The following is a 14961-nucleotide window of genomic DNA, read 5'->3' as shown; positions in this document are numbered from 1 at the left end:
TGTGTCCAGAGATGTCAGGCATGGAATGTTAACCCTTCACCCTCATTACTCGGGTCAGACCTTTCCTTTCATAGGATTCTCTAATTCCATTCCAGGAGGTTCACTTCCTAACAAAATCCCAAAGCCTAGATATAGACCAGGTCCCGTAAGATAGAGCATATGTTCACATGTATCCATAAATTAGGGCAAAATATATACCTGAAAGCAAAAATACACAATAGTCTGTAGTGAGTCAGTATAAAGTTCATAATGAAATAGTGTCTACTTAGACTTAGATACCCTCCTCATCTACTTTCTATTATAGTTCTCTCACTCACTACAAAGCTAACTTTATCAAAGCAAGGACTGCAAAAGCTGAATAAGGGCAAGAGACTGGCATACTTTTAACAATGACTCTTTAGTCACTATTAGGCTACCCCATCAGCTGGGGCCCTATTCGGGGAATCCTGAGATTCCCTGACATGATGGGCCTAGACCTCAAATAAATCCCTCTCTCCATTGTTATTGATCATTCCTATCAAGAACAACAAAATAGACCCCATTGTGGGCCCCCATAGGACCTTGCTCTCAACTTGTGTCAACAATGGTAGAGAATGTTCCATCCTCTGAAGGATGGATGGACAATATATTCTATGCTACACCTGAGGAAGATGGGTCCTGATATTGGGGCAGCTTGGAACGCTCCTACTTATGACCACAGAATATGAGCTCAGATCTATAGGGATACAGAGGTCACATAGGCTCCTAAGCTGATTATGAGCCCCAGATCACATCAAATTGATGGAGTTTACCGTCAACAATATTTATACACATTTCCGTCAACAATATTTATACATATTTCCCATATTTGGGAGCTACTTTCTTCCCTGTTCCAGCTTTCTGGTCCTTCTGCCAGCCATGACATCACCTCCCCAGACAATAATTAGGATCCATCTGCCTATCAGATTTCAGGCTCAGGCAAAATAAAAAAACAAAACAAAAACCGACTATAGCCACAGACCCTTTGGAATATAACTAAAATATGCTTACTAGCCATCTAAAAAATGGAGACCCCCACCCCAACTAGAATAGGAAAGCTATCAGGGGAGAGGATGGGATATGGAGTTCTGGTGGTGGGAATTGTGTGAAGTTGTACCCCTCTTATCCTATGGTTAGTCAATGTTTCCTTTTTATAAATAAAAAATTAAATTAAAAAAAAGACTTAAAAATGGTGATGATAGCATGATACCAGACAGGACTCTGGAAGGAAACTGTTCAGCATGTCTAATAAACACCTTGAGGATTATGGATAGGTTATCCCTGATGCACACTTTGAGAAACTAAACTAAGGAGGTAGACTTTAGCAGCCAAGGAAGAAAGACACTGTCACTTCTAGATATGACTTTTCTAATAAGATCCCCATCCCAACTACCATAGTGTTTAAAGGACAAGTACAAGTCCTGAGTCGTCTTTGCTCTGAATGTAAGGTACCCAGAAATCCCTGTTGGACATAACAAAGACAAATTGCAAACATGCCAGTTTATTTCTTTCCACTAACTATAGTTCTCTAACCCAAGATCTGTGGGGGTGGGGAGAGATACACTTTGCAATTGCAAGGACAGCCTCAACTCTAAAGCTGCTATCTCGATACACAGCCACTTCAGATTTACACCTACAATGACACAGATAATGGTCTTTCACATTCAGCATCCACATTTGCCCAACCGGAACATCACTGTAATAGGGTGTCTGAGATCTCAGATGATACAAGTCTATGAACAGCAAGTTTTTGCTGTGGCCTCTGTTTTCATGTCACTTTGACAGCATTGAACACTGTACTACTGATTATTACAGTATGGGCCTGGGGTATGTCATAAATGGCTTCAGAGTGTCATTCTAGGTGACTTGCCCCATTTGAAAATTCTTGAAACATAACTCATCTCATTTAAATACAGGCCATGGGTAGGCTGTCATGATTCTTAGAATAAGTTGCAAGCACTTACTTTCATCATTAGAAACATTCCCCAGAGATGTGTGACTGGAATAACGTTTGTTTTCACTTTCATTGAGACATCTTTCAATCCAGCTCTCTAAAAAAGAAAAAAAGAAGAAAAGGTTACAGGATTGCTGGTGATGTTTATGGAAACAATCCCTTTGCCCAGTGAACCCTGAAAGGGTTCTTCTAAGCACAGAAGCAAAGCCACCACAGGAGAAGATATCAAAACCTATATAATACATATCTAGTGCCTTTAAGATCCAAAAAATGCCTGGGTTTGTTTAATTCTCTGGGTTTGTCTAATTAAATTGCTTAATTTGGCTTTAATTCCAAAAACTATAAATGCATGTTCTACAATGAAGCATATTTATTCCATATTCTAACTATGCACCATTCCTTTCTTCATTCACTCACTCATCCAGCATCAACTAGGTATAGTTCTGCTGTAATACTTGTATTGAAACTATGAATGTATTCCAATGCAAATGACCTATCAGAGAACAATCTGAGCATAGAATAATTGCTTGCCTGCTTATGCTCAATTTCTTCTTAAAAAAAATAAGTATAAAAAGAAAAAAAAAACTAAGTGTATGTAGGCCATGGTAGAACATATACTTTATGCAAAGAATATAAGAGATCCCTGCATTCAGTCCCTTAATTGGGACTAATTGAGAGGTCTCACCCCCCCCCCAACTAAGTGAGTGGAGAAAGCCACACATATCTGAACTAAGGCGCACAGGCATAAGCAAAATGCACACATGCTCACACCTCAAACATTTAGCAGTTACTTCACCAGTTGTGTTATGAACCATATCTGTCCAGACAACTCACTTTCTACCACTTCAAGATACTTTGCTGCAGCCCTTGTAGCATCCACTTCTAAAAGCAAACCAGGTTTTTTCCAAGGTGGAATGACTTATTGATTGCATCTCTGAATGATTTAGCATATGCACAATTGTGCTATCATTTTATTAGATGTTTTCATTCATTCATTCATTTTTGTCATCACTTAGACTTCACCACTCTAGACTAACTTCTTCAGATAGAGACAGAGATACAGAGAAAGACACCAAAGCACCAAAGTTCCTACAGTGCAGTCAGAGCTGTTCAAACCTGGATTTCTTTTTTCTCCCTTTTATTGGGGAAATTAATGGTTTATAGTTGATGATTAAATACAGTAGTTAGGGGAGTTGGGTGGTAGCACAGTGGGTTAAGCGCTGGTGGCATGAGCAAGGGCTGGTTTAAGGATCCTGGTTAGAGCCCCCCCGGGCTCCCCACCTGAAGGGGGGTCACTTCACAGGCGGTGAAGCAGGTCTGTAGGTGTCTTTATCTCTCTCCCCCTCCTCTCTCCATTTCTCTCTGTCCTATCCAACAATGATGACATCAATAATAACAATAATAACTACAAAACAATAAAAAAGAGCAACAAAAGGGAAAATAAGTAAATATAAAAAAGACATCTATTAGAAAAATACAGTAGTTGGTACATGTGTAACATTTCTCAGTTTTCCATGTAACACTTTAACCCATCATTAGAGTTCCAGGACCTGAACACTGCCCCCTACCTCAGAGTCCTTTTCTTTGGTGTAATACACCAAATCCAGACTGACAAAGGTTCTTGAATATGGTGTCCCTCATTTATTTTTCCAATAGGCTCTGTGGTTTTTATTGTGCAAGTCTGTGGAATGGTGGTGATTTTTAGAAATGCCTACATGGTGTTACAGCAGAACTGACTACATCCATGTGCTTTGTAATGGTGCCTTCCTCAATACAAGAGTCCACTTCTTTAGCATGTACCTATTAACTTTTTTAAAACATAGGAATTGGGGGCTGGGCAGTAGAGCAGCGGGTTAAGTATACGTGGCCAAAGTACAAGTACTGGCATAAGGGTCCCGGTTCGAGTCCCCAGCTCTCCACCTGCAGGGTGGTCGCTTCACAAGCAGTGAAGTGGGTCTGCAGGTGTCTATCTTTATCTTCCCCTCTCTGTCCTCCCCTCCTTTCTAAATTTCTCTCTTTCCTATCCAACAATGACAGCAATAACAACAAACAACAAGGGCAACAAAAGAGAAAAAATAGCCTCCAGGAGCAGTGGATTCATAGTGTAGGCACCGAGCCCAATGATAACCCTGGAGGCAAAAATAAATAAATGAATAAAATTTTTAAATAATTTTATAATTTAAAAAAAACATAGAGGTTCCCCACTTGCAGGGGGAAAGCTTCACGAGTGGCGAAGCAGAGCTGCAGGTATCTCTCTCTCTCCCTCTCTATCTCTCCCTCCCCTCTCAATTTCTCTGTCTCTAATAAATAAATAAATATTTTTTAAAAACATAGGGGTTGACATTTCTTGAACACCTACTTTAACATGCCAGGCTCATTTTAATAGGTTCTTTATATATGTTATCTACTTGACTTCTAGCAACTATCTGAAGTAAGGATTTTAATCTCCATTTTTCCTAGAAAACAACTGAAGATTAGAGAGATTAAGTAATGTGACTCCCACAATTCAAAGAGCCAATGAAAACATTATTACTTAATACCTTAGGTAACAGACTGTAAAAAGAAGCCACACTGTAACTGTCGAGTAAGTTATATAGAGGAGTAAAAGTAACACCAATAGCAGAGGGATATGTTGGGGGTTTTGTTCTGTATTTTATTTCCCAACAAACTGCTCTTTTGAAAGCTGCTTCCAAAATTGCAAATAAGTAGAGGAGAAATATTCAAGGGAACAGGAGCCAGCTTGTCAGGAGAATATGGAAATCTGGTATTTCTACAGAAATATTGAGCAGCAGCAGCAGCAGAGAAATCCACAACATTAAAACACTATCCTATTCCAGATACCAAACACACAAAGCAGAAATAAATGGCTTGCGGTGTTCTCAAAATCGTGACAGCACAAGGTGGATATTTGTCAGTATACTGTATCCAAAAACACATCTGGATACCAATCTCCAGGACTTTCTGGAATGTCTCCATCTAGATCTCCTAACCCCTTCAAGTCCTGGCACATTTTTTCCTTGGCAACAGCCATGGCTGATTTTTGGATGGCAGCTAGTGAAATTTGCAGTCTTTCCTCCTGCCAAGCTACAACAGCAAGAGCAATTTTTACTGTTCTGGGCTAGTCCCTGGTGTTCCAAAGTATGCACACCTTGCTATAGTCATACACTGCAGGCTCACTCTCCCCACACCCCCATCCCTGGATCATAAACAGGGAGCTAAGAAAAACACTCTCCTCTCAACACTATGCTTGTGCCATTATCAGGCCCATTAAAACCCAGGGTACGGGAGTCGGGCGGTAGCACAGCGGGTTAAGCGCACGTGGCGCCAAGTGCAAGGACCAGTGTAAGGATCCCAGTTCGAGCCCCCAGCTCCCCACCTGTAGGGGAGTCGCTTCACAGGTGGTGAAACAGGTCTGCAGGTGTCTTTCTCTCTGTCCTATCCAACAATGACGACATTGATAACAACAATAACTACAATAATAAAAAACAAGGGAAAATATAATTAAAAAAAAAAACTGGGATCCTGCAGGTGAGAACCCCCAGTGATTTGTGGGTGGGGGCACTCCCTGAGGAACTCATGGAGACATTCTGGAAAGGAGTAGGCTCTGAATACCAGCTGGACTGTGAGAGTCAAACAGCCACCCACAGAATTTAAATCAAGTAAGAACTGCCCTAACAGCTGTGCCTCTTCCCCATACCAGTCAACCCCAAGAATGGAAAGAGATGATAGCTGTGCTGCAAGAATGGAGAGAAGGCTGGAGTTTCTAGGGAACAAAAAAGAACACATCTCTCCAAGAAGCCCTTGTTTATACCCACTGTACCTACCCAGGTCTCTCTGACTGCAGGCCTGTGCTTGTAGCCACCATGTTACTCAGCTCTGCTTGCTTTGACAACACAGAATAAAGCTGGTCTCTTGCACATGGCAGATACAAAAAGGAGGGAGGGTACAAAAAGGAGGTAGGAAAGAAGGGATAGGATGTCTCCATTTTTCTGGACAAAGTCCCTGGCTTATTTCAGTTCTTTCTTGGGAGAAATGAACCCCACTTCTTTTGCCATGTAGCTGACCTGGTTCTGGCTATCTTCTGGCCAATCACTGTCCATCCGAATCTGTGCACCCACAGTGTACTCTGAGTGGCTCATATGGTGGTCTGCCAAGTAGGGCAGAAGCATCACCCCTCCTGTTCTGGAGACCTAGAGTTCTCAGAAAATTCAAAGAAAGGGCTTGCAATCCAAATTGTATGACTGCAACAACTGAAAACATCTCAATAGACCACAGGACTTGAATCCACCAGTGAACTTTAACCTTTTTTCTCATCCCTGAAAGACACCTCAATGGAGGCAGCTGCAATTCATTTCCCATAAACTTTGTATCATCGAAGGTCTCTATTTACGTCACCTGAAATAAACGCCAACTGCTTTTGAACTGTTAGCAATGGATTTTGGTCTGGAATCAACTGATCAGACAGACATGAATGTTGAACTTATCTATCTTATTTGTCAGTAGATTACGTAACTTAGTAATAATAAATAACATCATATCTTGGGCTGGGGAAACAGCATAATGGTTATGCAAAAACTTTTCATGCTTGAGGCCCCAAGCTCCCAGGTTCAATCCCCAGCACCATCATAAGCCAGAGCTAAATAGTGCTCCGGTCTTTCTCTTTGTGTCTTTCCTTCTCATTAAAATAAAATAAGTAAAATAAATAAAACATTAAAAAAGAACACCATATTTTGAGCCCTTGTAGGCCAAGCATCATGTAAATGTATAATATATATGTGTGTGTGTGTATAGCCATACTTAAACTCATAAAAACTCTATAATATAGGGGCTAATGATGTGTGTGTGTGTGTGTGTGTGTTTCCAAGACTTCACAATTCCAGGCCAACTTTTTCAGCTAAATATATATAAAGAGACAGAGACAAATGGGGAAGGACACCACATCACTGAAGCTTCCTCCACTGTGGTAGTGACTGGACTTGAACACATCAGGGATAGCACAACAGCCACACTATATAGGTAAAGCTATTTTGTCAGTCCAATATGTGCATTTAAAGCTCAGAAAGACTGGGTGCTTTCTAAAACGCTACTCAGCAAGAAAGAGGCAGGACTAGCATGTAAACTAAGGTCTTAACAATAATTCTCTTCCCAAGCGTGAACAGAGTTCTCTTTCCATGTCCTATACAGTCTCTAGAACATAGTTCCAATATTAAATTATTGAACCCAGTCCACCTGGCATTAGAACTTTTGCTGTTACTCTACTAACATGTTACAATTTTTGCAAGATTCATTCATGTGTGTTTGTCATTATGAAAGCAAGCTCTTCCTTTAAAACTTAAAACATCTCAAGAACAGAGCCCAGCTCTTTCTAGTATTTTAACTCTCTTTCCCCATTATGTATACTATGAGGTTTTACCTATAGACTGGTCTCAAAAATTTATATTATATTATATTATATTATATTATATTATATTATATTATATTATATTATATTATATTATATTATTGATACATATGATATCAAAACACACACAAGTACTTCATCCACATAACTATAGGATTCCCTAATCCTTTTCTTTTTAACCACACAAGGCAATACTTCAAAGACAGTTTGCCAAATAAAGAGGAAAATTTAACTAGCAGGCTTTTTGTGCCTTCCAGATACAAGCAGCTAAGGTAAAGAAGAGTTGTGAATGACACCGATATGAACCAGACTGACTCCTGTGTTCTGGCTGCCATCTAGAAAGCAAGGCAGATGCTACCCACCTGGTACATGAGTGCAGGAACCCTGTCATTTTTGTTCACGTTGGACCTAGTGGCTGGCACTGTGCCCATCTCCTTCCCCCCTCCTCCAGTTTATGCACAATAAACGTTGAATGCATTGTTAGAACAATAACATTACGTTTCTATGTTCCCAGCTCTATGCAAGGTATTTTCTCAAATGTGGTATAAAATGAACCTTAGCACAATACTGTGTGGCATGTTTTAATATTTGTTTATAGATTTGACAACTGAGCTTTAAAGCAAAAGTACCACAAGACAGACTGTGGTCAGTGCTGCAACACTGGCACTGTGTTCTGAGACACAGTAGAAGAACAGCTCAACACACATTTGTCTAGTATCCTGCTCCCAAATGCTTCATTGTTGGTTTAACAGTAAGGACCAAGCTTGTTCCATGTGCCCAAGATGACTTACTGAAGATTCTGAGTGTGGGTGCCTGGGCTTCCAAGCCTACGTCCACTTGACTTAACATGGATCCAGGGCAGGAAGGGAGGAATATGTCAATAATGCCCCATGGGATTTCACTTTATAAGTTTAACCCACACCAAGTCTTTATGTTTCCCCATTTTTGTCCTTTTTTTTTATTTATAAAAAGGAAACACTGGCAAAACCATATGATAAGAGGGTACAACTCCACATAGTTCTCACAACCAGATCTCTGTATCCCATCCCCTCCTCCCCTGATAACTTTCCTATTCTTTAACCCTCTGGGAGTATGGACCCAAGGTCATTGTGGGATGCAGAAGGTGGAAGGTCTAGCTTATGTAATTACTTCCCCACTGAACATGGGCATTGACAAGTTGATCCACACTCCCAGCCTGCCTCTCTCTTTCCTTAGTGGGATGGGGCTCTGTATTTCCCCATTTTGGATCAATTTGGGAACCTCAGTTTGAAATGATTCTCAAGTTCATATAATAAGGTTGAGTGAAACCATGAATGGTTCACTGGGGTTTCTAAAAAACTTTCTTTCCTTTACAACAGCAAAAACAAACCAACAAAAATAGCTGGGGATATAGCTTTTACAAGCCATCAAGGCTCAGAACAGAGCTTGATGACAATGTATTGGTCAGATGGGAAGAACAAAGGTGGTTGGTTGTCAAAAGCCAGGTAAACCCTGATGTAAACAGAGCATGCTAACTTAGAGAACCTGGCCTGCATGTCACAGCACACTTCATGAGAGAGAGAGAGAAAGTCATTTCACTTTATAGATAAGGATACGGAAGGTTAGATCATGGCAGTGACTTGTCACTGACCTGGCCAAGATCGCATAGAGGATAATAAGTCAGAATTTACACTCCCATCTTCAGTCTCCAATGCCCATGTCTATCCTTCTTACTACATCATACTGTACACAGACCAGATGATCACTCTTAGCTTACCCACCTAACCATCCATACATTTTGCATATAATTATCAAGTGTTTACAATGGAAAGTTCCAATAGAAGAAATAAACAAAAGCAGTTAGCAGGAAGCCAATATAGTATAGCAGGACTTCTCTGGTGAACAAGGGTCTTGAATCCTAAAAATATCTTGTTCATTATAGTTTACCATTATTATTTCCCCCACCTTTATAATGTGAATTCTGACAATATTTTCTATTTTGTTCATGAGTATAGAATGTTCACAAGTCAGGCACATAGTGATGATGATGACTGAAGAAGTAAAGGCAGGGGAGTCGGGCTGTAGCTCAGCGGGTTAAGCGCAGGTGGCTCAAAGCACAAGGTCGGCATAAGGATCCTGGTTCGAGCCCCCGGCTTCCCACCTACAGGGGAATCGCTTCACAAGCGGTGAAGCAGGTCTGCAGGTGTCTATCTTTCTCTGCCCCTCTCTGTCTTCCCCTCCTCTCTCCATTTCTCTCTGTCCTATCTAACAACGACAACATCAATAACAATAATAACTACAACAACAATGAAAAACAACAAGGAAAACAAAAGAGAAAATAAATAAATAAATAAATAAATAAGAAGTAAAGGCAGGTGAAAGGACAGAAAAACCAAAGATGAGGAATCCTCCAGCACAAAGACCTGGAAAAAAAATCATCATTCAAATGAAGACTAAGTTGATGATGGGCCTACAAGGTTGAGAGAACAAGAACTACAGAGGCAAAAGTCCTGAGGCAGGATTCTGTGTGTCCAGAGTAAGGAATGGTGACAAGATCCAGGAGCTGATGTGGACTGACTAAAGAGGAGGCAGTGCCAGGTGAAGGAGCAAATAGAGGCAGGTCAGGAAGAATTCAGGGTTTGGAGTTAGAACAACTGACCAGACTTCAAATCCCAGTTGAGCCACTCAGTCACAATGGAGCACTGGGATGACTGCAAGTCTTCCTAAAACCAGACCTCCTGGGTTGCTCCAAGCTTAACTGAAACAGTCCAGGTGAAGCACTCAGTATGGTGGGCTTTGTAGCCCTGAGAAGAAGAGGAAAGCATGGTCTCTTGTTGGCCAGGAGCTCACTGCTGAGGGTCTCCCTCACATTGATTGAGAGTCCTCACTATGCTGCCTTGTTCATATTATCTCTGCTCCTCAAGGAAACTCTAACATCTTAATAGCTCTGTTTTGTGAGGAGGAAACAAAGTCAGAAAGGTTAGGAGAAAGTTGCCCAACTAGTTGGTGGCTGGATTGGGTCAGACCTGGCTGCCTCCAAAGTTATCTTGCTGTCAATTGGCACACTGCCTCCCCAAACAGCAGGTTACCAGGAGTGTGCCTTTAAAAAAAAAAAAAAAAAAGATGCTGAGATGCTGTGGGGAGCAGAGAGGAAAGTTTCCAGCTCTTGCCCGCTGTCTCACACAGGGGGTGGCATTTCAGGTGGTCCTTGAAGGATATGGCATTGCCAGAACTAGGGGAAAGGAGGGTGGTCATCATGGACAGAAGCCCAAAGTGGTTTCTGGGAAAGGTGAAGGGTTCACTGACCTGTGACCCACAGAGCAGTGGGAGACAGGTGGGAGAGTCCATTCTTCAGAGGAGATTGCAAAGGCTTTGCCCAGCAGGCCAAGAAGCCTGCAGTCAGCTGGGAACTAGCCTGCAGTGAGCTTTAAGCAGTGGGGGAGTGACATGAACTGACTTTTGTTCCTGAGCAACTGGATGAGAACAGGGAGTTCTTGACTTATGCAATACCTGAAGAAAAACTGCTGCCTGACTTAGAAAGTGTCACTAGCTTTTATAAAAGAAGGTGGTATTCATACTCTTTGTATTAACAATCTTTCAGGGCACTGTGCTGGGACCTATTTTTAGGAACTCACAGCTTTAGAAACACTATATAAAAGGGTTGACATGCTAAGCTGGCAGCTACCAAGAGAGGACCAGGCCCTAGGTCCTTCGAGGGGGTGCCAGGACACGCCCCAGTCTCCCCCTCCCTCAGGCCCTGGTTGTTACCAGTGAAACCATGGTGACCTGGCCCACTCCAGTCTCTCTCCACACCAGGGTATACTTTCCTCTTGATCATTCTCTCTGTCCCTCCTTCTTTCTCTCGTGGTCTCTGCGGCAGTGACGCATAGACATGTGGAAAATTTGGGTTCTAGGAGTAGGTGATACCTCTCAGGTCAGTGGGTTGTCATCGTGACACCAGGGGCCTGCCCCAAGGGCAGCTGGGTTCCAGGAAGGGGTCCAGTGCTGCCTCCACTGGGCAGCTGAACCTTCCCCCTACTTTTATTCCTTCCCTCACTCATCAAACACTGTGTCACCTAAAGTTTGCCAGACCCTGGGGATCTAGTGGTAAACACGGCAAGCAAAGCTTCAACTCTCAGGAAGCTTATAGTCATTTTTGGAGAGAGACAAACATTTATTATAATAAGATGGCTTGGGGGGGGGTAGATAGCATAACGGTTATGCAAACAGATTCTCATGCCTGAGGCTCTGTCAAGTCCCAGGTTCAATCACCATAAGCCAGAGCTGAGCAGTGCTCTGTTAAAAAAAAAAAAAAAAAAAAAAAGGCTTCAGAGCACAATAAGTGAAATTTAAGAAGAAAGTGAGCCAAGGATGAGTTACAGAGAGAAGGGGGTCCTGTTTTAAGTAGTAAGGACACAGAAGGCTTCTAGAAGGACCTAGGAAGCAAGTGCAAAGGCTTATAGGAGGAGTGGGTTTGGAGCCTGGGAGCCAGAAGCAGGCAGATGGAAGAAAGACAGAGTAAAGACGAGAGCAGAAGAAAAGGAAGCCAGAATGTGAGGAAAGGAGCCAAGCCTGACAATAGTAAGCCCCTCACACTCCTTCCAAGTATATTCCAAGCTACTGCTGGACTTGCAACCTGTGGGTGAACTACACTGCCTTAGAAGGGATAGCCAAGTGGGGGCATATACAATCATTCATCCCACTGCTTATCACCTATCTGTGAAGTACCATGTACCTGGCAACAAGCTACATGACAGCAGGAACAAGACAACATAGTTTATCTTTATGGATGCTTAGAGTTTAACATAGGAGTCAACTATTAAATAATCACAGAGATAAAATTGCCAAAAGAGCTATGGGAGAAGGAGGAAGAGAAGAAAAAACAAAACAACTACAAAAAAGCATGAAATCTGATTAAATTTTTGAGTCAGAAAAGCTTCTAGGAGGATGTGGCCTACTGACAACTAAAGAATGAGGAGGCATGATGCTACTGCCCCAGGTAAGGAGGGAGAACAAACAAACAGAAACAAAACAATGCAAAGGCCCCAGAGTTGGCAGAAGAATGATGCAGTCAAGGAACTGATAAATGGTCTGTAGGCAAAAGCACAGATTCAGCTATGTATTAACTCAACATGTGTTTATTAAGACTGGCTCAAACTCTGTTAAGATGTTACCATGAGAGACATGGGGTGGGGTAAGATATGAAAGCCCTGTGTCTGTCTCTAGAGCTAAGTTAAGGAATCTGGGTTTTATTCAACTGGTGATCGGGAACTACTAAGTGTTTTTGAGCAAAGTGTAGCACAAATAGAGCAACTCTGTGGGCAGCTCCATTTTGTGCTACTAAACACACTCTTAGAAAAGAACTGGAAGCAGAAGGCCAGGTTGCAGCATGGTCATATCACTGTATCACCCAAACCTGGACACTTCAAAGATTGAAAAGCAGCAGCATCAATAATTTTTCCAGAGTTACATGCATATATCAGGATTGTCCAGGCAAATGAGGATTTAGTGGTCCCACTCATTAGGGGCTACTGAATAAGTCTATCTTAGAGACTTGAACAAAAAAAATGATGCAGTGGGATGAGAAAACATAAGAACTCTGGGGTGGGAGGGAATGGGATATGGAGATTGGGTGGTGGGAATTGTGTGGAGTTGTACCCCTCCTACCCTATGGTTTTGTTAATTTTTTCTTTCTTAAATAAAAAATAAATTAAAAAAAAAAAAAGAACTCTGGGGTCAGAGAGGTGGCTCAGCCACACGAGAGTACCACAAACAAAACAAGTAAAGCAGGGCTTTAGTGCTCCCCCCACCCCATCAAAAATAAATACAGGGGCTAGGTGGTGGCATAACCGGTAGAGTGCACCCTTTACCATGCACAATGGACAGGGTTAAAGTTCCCAGTCCCTATCTGGGGGGGGGGGGGGAGGAGGAAGCTTTGCAAGAGGTGAAGCATGTCTTCAGGTCTCTCTCTTTCTTTCTCCCTCTCCCTTCTCAGTTTTTCTCTGAAGAAAGGAAAAAGGAAAGGAAAAAAAAAAAAAAAAAGGAAAAGAAAAAAGCTGTCAGTAGGAGTAGTAGATTCTTCATGCAGGCACCAAACCCCAGTGATAACCCTGGTGGCAAAAAATGAAATGAAAGAAAATAAAATAAACACACTTGATCACTTTAAAAAGAGAACTTTTCTGGATAGCTATACTCACTCCCTTGTTAGTTCATGTGGCCAGGGTCTCGTGTCTCTTCTTAACCAACTGGAATCTCAATCACAGCGTGACGCAGATGAGTACAAAGTGACACTAAGGACATCTCCTAGCATGTGACCTCAAACATAAGCACCATCATCCTCACCAATATCATCATTGTTGCTCCTTTCTTGAACACTGGGTTTGTGCTCTAAAGAGAAGTTTTTATCTGGATTATCTCACTGAATCCTAGCAGCACTAGAAGTGGGTAACATCATTACCCATTTACAGATGAAAAAATTAAACTTACACAGAAGTGTAGTCAAGACAAAGAGGAGTACAGATGGCTAGGAGTACATTTTGACCAAGGCCCTTGGTCTCAGGATGTCCTCCTGGCTATCTTTGTCCCTGTAACCAAGAGGCACTCACTCATTTCATATCAGCAGCACCAGGAAGCTTCAATGCCACCTACACAAAAGCAGCAGCCCTTTTACCATCTGCTGCAGCACCCAATGGCCTGGGTCTGTCTATCTATCTGTGAAGAATGGGACTAGGATTTGATTCTCCTTTAATTTACCAGTGCATCCCAAGTCACAAAAATCCTCTCTCCATCACCCCACTTGCCCTCCTTGCTATACTTGCTAAAACGCACCATCCAGGACCTGGCAGGTGTCTCAGTGGCTTCATGTGTGAGGTTTTGATACCTGACGCCATATATAGAGAGTGTTCCACCAACCTCTCATAAAATACTAGAAAGTAGCAGGAGTTGGGCGGTAGCGCAGCAGGTTAAGCACACGTGGTATAAAGTGCAAGGACTGGCGTAAAGATCCCGGTTCAAGCCCCTGGCTCCCCACCTGCAGGGGAGTCACTTCACAGGCAGTGAAGCAGGTCTGCAGATGTCTATCTTTCTCTCCCCCTCTGTCTTCCCCTCCTCTCTCCATGTCTCTCTGTCCTATCCAACAACAACAACATCAATAACAACAACAATAATACCTACAACAATAAAAAAAACAACAAGGGCAACAAAAGGGAAAATAAATATTTAAACAATATATACTAAAAAGTAATTTTAAAAAATTAAAAAGCACACCCATTAGTTTGTCTCCTATCACATTTAATATGTGAGCTATTTTCATCTCTTTCCTATTGGCAATATTGGGCTGTCAGAAAAGTCATGATGCATGTTTACACAGAAAAATATCTCATGACTTTTCCAATAACCCACTGTATTACTTTTAAACATATTTATTTATTTTGTATGAGCTAGAGAATCAGAGCATAATAGTTATGCAAAGAGACTCCAAAGTCCTAGGTTCAGTCCTTACTACCACAGCTGAGCAGTGCTCTGGTAAGAGAGAGGAGAGAGAAATAGAGAGAGGGAGGGAGGGAGAGAGAAGGATTATTTACAATGCTCACAAATAAACAAGAAAACC

General features: G+C 41.9%; 1 protein-coding gene across 3 annotated transcripts in view; it reads right to left on the bottom strand.

The window, feature by feature from the left end:
* The window catches only part of RFX4 (regulatory factor X4), a 195749-nt gene that overhangs the window by 158559 nt on the left and 22229 nt on the right, over window positions 1-14961 (bottom strand). For all 3 annotated transcript variants that reach the window (XM_007540035.2, XM_060194343.1, XM_060194344.1), the window contains exon 2: window positions 1983-2069. In XM_007540035.2, the coding sequence (XP_007540097.1) occupies window positions 1983-2069 (87 nt within the window). The remainder of the gene's footprint in view (window positions 1-1982; window positions 2070-14961) is intronic.

Source organism: Erinaceus europaeus, chromosome 7, assembly GCF_950295315.1.
Source record: "Erinaceus europaeus chromosome 7, mEriEur2.1, whole genome shotgun sequence".
NCBI lineage: Eukaryota > Metazoa > Chordata > Mammalia > Eulipotyphla > Erinaceidae > Erinaceus > Erinaceus europaeus.
The sequence above is the reverse complement of the archived record's forward strand: the minus strand, read 5'-3'. Positions and strand labels throughout refer to the sequence as shown.